The 7,169-nt window shown below is 36.4% G+C and overlaps 1 protein-coding gene and 1 long non-coding RNA gene across 2 annotated transcripts; both read right to left on the reverse strand.

Annotated features, from left to right (window-relative positions):
- Positions 1-558, reverse strand: LOC18046319 (protein LIGHT-DEPENDENT SHORT HYPOCOTYLS 10). Its single transcript, XM_006442439.1, has one exon. The coding sequence runs from the start codon at positions 556-558 to the stop codon at positions 1-3; it is 558 nt and encodes a 185-aa protein (XP_006442502.1).
- Positions 559-6,582: 6,024 nt separating this feature from the next.
- Positions 6,583-7,106, reverse strand: LOC112100397. Its single transcript, XR_002906761.1, has 3 exons — positions 7,084-7,106; positions 6,857-6,985; positions 6,583-6,739 (listed from the first exon to the last, which is right to left on the reverse strand). It is a non-coding gene; the product is annotated as an uncharacterized LOC112100397 (long non-coding RNA).
- Between the last annotated feature and the right edge of the window lie 63 nt (positions 7,107-7,169).

Here is a 7,169-nt window from a genome sequence, read left to right on the forward strand (position 1 = left end):
TTATTGCATAGGAAAATTTGAGCTATGATCATTAGTAGCCTTCACAGTCATCCTCTTCTTCTTTTTCTTCTTATAAGGGATTCCTCGAGCCTTAGCTTGAGAGTCCCTCACTTCACGCAAATAAATCCTTATAGCACCACTTGCAAAAGGGTTTGTTTCTGGCAAGCCGCCGTTTTCTTCATAAGCAGCCCTAAGCCGGCCGATGAGTGCATCAAGGCTGCCCCAAGCTTGCTTAAGAGGGCAAGAACAAGGGCCCGGTGGCTCTGGCTGGCCAAAGAAAACACACCCTTGTAGGTGCACTTTAGTCTTGCCAAATTGATCAAGATACCGGAGAAAATCAAGAACATGATTCGAGTTGCACTGCGAAAGCGCCACTGGAGGCCTCTGGTTCCTCAAGTACTGACCAAAAGTGTTCCAGTCTCGCCTCTTTTGTGATTCATATCGACTAAGAGGTGCCGGACTTTGCTGATCAGAGGCAGCAGCAACAGCAGCTGTTGCTATCGTCGATGATCTTGATGATGATCCTTCAGCTACCTCTTTCCCTTTGTTGCTTGACATGATCACTTAGCTATCTAGCTCAAAGCAAAGAGGAAGAAGTTTAAAGAATCTTTTGAAGTGTGGAAAGAAATAAGAGAAGAGAGAGTTTTATTTTTTTATTTTTTGAGAGGACAAAAATGAAGATCACATCATGGGGCTAATGAGGAGACATGTAATGGGTCCTATCAGAAGTGCTTTAGCTCTTCTTTTTCTTCTTATAACATTATTTTCTTCCTTTAATTGTACTGTTAGCATTAAGTATTACCCTTTTTTTTCCTATGTACTATATAATTGTGCTTCCATCATGTAAGCAATCATTATGTATTACATTAGCGTAATTAAAGAACTACGGTTTAAATAATAAATCCAGTGCAAATAACGTGAAGAAAGAATGACATTTAATTCTCTTATATTTCTAATTTTAATCATTTAGGACCCAATGTTATTTTGAGTAATTAAATGATCATTTAGTACATATATTTAGGTTAATTAGTGATATTTTGATTCTATATTATATATATATATATATATATATATATATAAGCAATCATTATGTATTACATTAGCGTAATTAAAGAACTACGGTTTAAATAATAAATCCAGTGCAAATAACGTGAAGAAAGAATGACATTTAATTCTCTTATATTTCTAATTTTAATCATTTAGGACCCAATGTTATTTTGAGTAATTAAATGATCATTTAGTACATATATTTAGGTTAATTAGTGATATTTTGATTCTATATTATATATATATTCCTGCTTATATTAATACCCTTAAAACAACTTTGAAAAATTAATGAAAAGAAAAAATATTAATTACCAAAGTAGTGAATTAACTCTAAAATTAAAATAAAACTAGTGTAACTTTTTGTTATTATTTAACTTTACCTATCTAAGGTCCTTTGGGAAAGCACCATACCTCGTCTAGGGTGGTTGAAGAGAATTCCCCGAATTTTGTTCCTCTGGGTGAGAAATAGTCTGTCTATCATGAGAACATCTCCCTTTAGGCAGGGCTCTGGCATAATTGTCTGATTTCTTCCTCCATCTTCAAGAAAGACTAACTCCTCCTACTTCTCCTTCTCTTATTCTCTAATTTATTACTTTTCATTAATGTCCCAAAATTATTGCAAAGTAAAGGTGTTCAGAATCCAAGTCGATTCGTTGAATCTGACTAATCCATAGAAATTCGATCCGTGGATTGGTGGATTAAATTGGATTAAAAATTTAAAAATCCGCAATCAGTGGATTGGATATGGATTTACTTATGTAAATCCATAAAAATCTGCGAATCCGTAAAAAAATAAAAAATATTTATTTAATAAAAAACTAAACTTGTAAATATGGCATTATACTTACTAATAAATAAGTTAAAATATAGTTATATTAACACCATATTATATCTTATCCGATAATAATATAAAATAAAAATAATTAAGTAAAAAAATGAGATTTATGTACTGATTTAAACAAATGAAATTTACATTAACACCATACTTACTAAGCAGTTAATTTTTATATAGTAATCTAAACAAAACTTTGAATGTATTGTCTAAGTTTATTTAAATAATTAACTTATTTAAATCTTATTTATCTTTGAATTTAATCGGTAGTAAAATTATTTTTATATTAATTTTTTATTTAGTTAATTCGTAGATAGGACATAATTACAAATTTTAGTATGCAAACCAATCTGCAACATGGTGGATTGGTGGTGGATTGGATATGGATTGACTCAAATCCGCATCCAATCCGCAGATGTATGGATTGGATTTGGATTGAATTTCACCAATCCGTGGATTGGATTGGATTAAAAATTTATAATCCGCAAAATCATGGATCATATATGGATTGATGTTCAATATGCAAAATCCGATCCGCGAACACCCCTATTGCAAAGGTATTGTTATAAAAGCTAAGAAAAAATAAACGTAAGATTGTAACATAGTCAACAACATGGATATCTTGGCATAATTTTTAAAATATAAAATTAAACAGACACTTAACCAAAATATAGGGCTAAACAAGTATTTATTTATTTTTTAATTATATATATTACATCCTTGACATTATAATTTTATCATTCAAATTTTCCTGTTGAAGGATATATATGACATTTTAATTTATAAAATGTTTCCTATCTTTTGATTAGCACATTACATTAGACCAACAACTCGGGTAAATAATAAATGAATCCAAAATCTGTGTTTTTTAAAAAAAATTTTAACGTGTAAGATGTAATTGATAATTGAAAAGAATCAGGGACCTGAATGTGAATTTAAAAAAAATAAGGGATCTAAGTGTAATTCTGCTTAACCTGTATCTGTATATGGTAGATTCAACACGTAATTACCAATCAAGAAAGTTAAAATAGACGGATCAAAATCCATGAACAAATTGGGAAATTTACAAAAATAACCATTAATATTTTATTATTTTCGTAATTAACCCTCTCAACTTTTTTCTATCAACATTAGCCAAACACAAGCCTTTCTTCCCAAATTACCCTTCTTTACAGAACAAAACCAACATTGTTTCTCTCATCTCGCCAAACCAAAAGCAGCTTTTCATTCTTGAATCATAAGCCAACGGCGACCGCAAAAGACAACTGTAAAAGTGATATCCGATCATAATCTATCCAAATTCAACACAAATCGACGTCACTTACTGGTATGAATTATTTTCTGAACTTACTGAACTGAGTCGGGTGAATCTGAATCTGGCGACAGGCTGCCTGTCGCAGCAAAACTTGGTGCGACAGGCACCCTGTCGCACCAAACCTTGGTGCGACAGGCACCCTGTCGCACCAAACCTTGGTGCGACAGGCACCCTGTCGCACCAAGCTTCGGGCGACAGGTTGCCTGTCGCACCCACTCTTGGAGATTTATTAAAATTGTATTATTTTAATTAGGACTGAAATAAAATTTTTTTTTTTAATTTCAGGCTTAATGGATTCAGTTGTACTTGAATTGTGTTACGATGGTTGGTGGGAGACATTAGAGAATGGCTGTATGGAGTACGTGAATGGTAAAAATCGAGCTTTTTTGGTTGGAAAAAATTACCTGTTTGATCAGTTATTGACAAGAGTATATGAGGTGTTAAAAATAAATCGTAATGACTATAGTATCACAATGAAGACAACTTTGAGGTCTAGTAACACATTATATCGTATATGTGCAATGCCCATGGATATATGTGATGATGAAATGGTGAGGGTTGTGTTGCATATGGCATCTGACGTAGCTAATTTTGGATGCATTCCTATATTTGTGACCACATCACCTCGAGTTCCGAGCGAAGGTATTGAGCCACATGTCGATACAGAAACTTCGTTTAAAGCAAATATGTCTGGCCCCGATAATGATGAAGAGGTGTTGCCAAGGACAATATCGCTGCAGCAATATTACTCTCCAATCCACGACAATTATGACAACATTGATGATAATGGCGTTACGTTACAGGATGTTGGAGCAACGGTATTTCCAATAACAACGTCGTTGGAGCAACAATATTCTCCGTATCACAACAATGATTTTCGGGACAATGATGATTTTCATAATGAGACAGAGGGGGATAATGTTTGTGCAGAACCTTCTAATAATACAAGGCGGGGCACTCGTTTCAATAATGATGGTGATGATGGAGGAGCCGGTCCTTCGAATGTTCCGTCGTTTCAGGATGAGGATGAGTGTGAAGACAATACTCCTATGAATAACAGAGGCAATAGACCTATTCCTTCTATGGTTCGATCGAGAAGGAGAATTGACCCCCTTACAAGTCTTGCTCCAACTTTACCTTCGAACATGGTTGCTCCAAGCTTTGTTAGCAGTTGTGACTCAGATGATATCAGCGTGGGTAAGCTATTTGCTGAGAAGAATGAGCTTATATTACAACTACGCAAGGTGGCCTTTAGAGATAAGTTTGATTTCAAGATTGCACGGTCTACTACGACACGTTTCGAGGCTCACTGTTGTTCAGAATCATGTAAATGGCGTATTCGAGCAACTAGAAGTTCGAACGAGCAACATGTTCCTTGGGTGGTGAAGAGAATTGATAATGTACACACTTGTCATAATGAGGTATTGGTTGATGGACGTCATCAACTAAGGAGCCGGGTTGTCGGTCATATTATCGCAGAAAAATATATTCAAGATAAGAGGATTTATACTCCCAATGACATAAGAGCAGATATGCAACAGGAATACGGTGTTCAGTTAACATACCAGCAGGCATATAGGGCGAGAGAAGTTGGTCTTGAAATAGTACGCGGCAACCCTGCAGAGTCATACAACTTGCTCCCTAAATACTCTCACGTACTAACTACAGCGAATGAGGGTACAGTCACTCACCTCGAGCAGGATGGAGATGGTAATTTCTTGTACTATTTTGTAGCACTCGGATCTTCCATCAAGGGGTTTATGCAGTACATTCGGCCTGTCATTGCTGTAGATGGTACTCATCTGAAGGGATTATATCGTGGAAGCATGTTCGTGGCAACATGTCTTGATGGTAACAATCAATTGTATCCGTTAGCCATTGGGATCATGGATTCAGAAAATAATGATGCTTGGGAATGGTCTATGATGAAGTTACATGGAGTGATTGGTGATAGACCTGAGTTGGTAATTATCTCTGATCGATGCACTGCCATAAGGAGAGCCGTTCTTAAAGTATTTCACAATGCAACTCATGGCGTTTTTTTTTACCACGTCAAAGGTAACATTAAGTCACAATTTAGAATGTCCAAAGCTCTTTGGGATGAATTTGAGCCTGCCTTTATTAATGCAGCAAAAGCATATGGCCACGAGGAATTTAAGAGACAACTTGAAGGGTTGTGGATGATCCACTCGGGTGCGGCTGATTACCTAGAAAATAATGTCGGTACGTGTAATTGGGCAAGGTCTCAGTTTGAAGGTAGGAGGTACAGCATTCTTACCACCAACATCGCGGAGAGTGTTAATGCTTTCATGAGGGAACCTCGAAAATTTCCTGTTACTCATCTTGTTGATCACTTCAGGAAAACATTGCAGCAATGGTTTTATGATAGAAAAATTGTGGCTGAATCCATGACTACTCGGCTAACAACATGGGCGGATGAAATAGTCACTGAGAGGAGAACTATAGCTGAAAGAATGATAGTTCGGCCGGTGTCTCCGCATCGCTTTCAAGTTATAGGCGGTGGGCTTAAGGAAGGGTTGGTTGACTTGCAAAAGAGAACTTGCTCCTGCAGAGTGTTTCAGCTTGATCAGCTTGTGTGTGCTCATGCAATTGCGGCGTGTCTAACACACCGGGTGGATTTTATTAACCTTTGCTCGGACTTTTACACTACAGAATCGTTTGCGATGGCTTATGCACAACCAGTGGAGCCAGTTGGTGATGTGGCTGATTGGGAAGTTCCAGATGAAATTCAGGAGCTGCAGGTATACCCACCAGTTGAGGCACCGCCACCTGGACGTCGTAAAGAGCGCAGAATACCCTCGGCTGGCGAGGACATTGACCGGCGAACTGTAAGATGCGGCCGGTGTCATGAACTTGGCCATAATCGTAAGCGATGTAAGAATCCTATTGCGTCGACTCGAAGTTAGTTGTATTTTGTGTGTTATTCGTTGGTTAAAACTATTATTGTTTTTGTGTTACGTTGGTTAAAACTGTTATTGTTTTTTGTATTTCGTTGGTTAAAATTGTTATTATTCATAAAACTTTATTTTATTTTAAAGTTCAAAATGTGAGGCATTAAAATTATATAAAATTAAGTGCGGAAATTAAAAAAATGTAAATTTCAACATTGAAATTACTACATAGGTCTACAATATAATATCGTCATTAAATATATCAACCGCAATCTTCTTTCTAAAGTACTCGACATGACTAGCGTTAAACTCCAACCTAAGCCCGAACATTAAATACATCGTAACCATCAATACAAAAACACCGCAATCGCCAGTTCTAGGCTCTTGTTGTGGCGCGCTCTTAACTGCGATAACTTTCCACGGGTCTTCACTCCGCAACTCAGGTCGTATATTGTAGAAGTCAACATATTCCAACCAGCGAGGGAATATAACTTCAAGTGGCTTGAATTTCAACTTGTACCTTTTGTCGTCGCGAAATGTGAGTAATGAGTCATAAATCCAGACTTTATTTTTCCGAAAGTCAACTCGTGCTAGTACCCAATGCGCGCCGTCCAAGTTAACAGGGATGAGTAACTGCATATAAAAATTTAAAAACATGTTCGTTATATATGAAATTGAAATACAACAAAGAAAAAACAACTCCTCGAATATTTTCATTATAGAACATGTGAAATGTAATAAAATACATACCATATCGACATCCGTCATTGATTTTGACATTGTGTGCTGTCGCCCACACAGATAACTATTCAAGCGGTCGTCGAATACCATTGAATCGACTGCACAATTCCCGTTATTCCATAACTGATTCAAGAACACCTAGTACATAGATAACCAAGAAATGCATAAATTAATTAAACTTAAAGGCAATAATTAAAGAAATTAAATAGTATTTGTAAGTTTTGTCGGCACGTTACCCAAAAAAATGTGTCCGTATGTGACACGTTGGAGTAAGGCATTTGGATACTGCCGTTGTTTCCCGCTAATCAAGCGGAGATACTCG

This window comes from Citrus clementina, unplaced genomic scaffold (assembly GCF_000493195.1).
Source record: "Citrus clementina cultivar Clemenules unplaced genomic scaffold, Citrus_clementina_v1.0 scaffold_3, whole genome shotgun sequence".
Classification (NCBI taxonomy): Eukaryota; Viridiplantae; Streptophyta; class Magnoliopsida; order Sapindales; family Rutaceae; genus Citrus; species Citrus x clementina.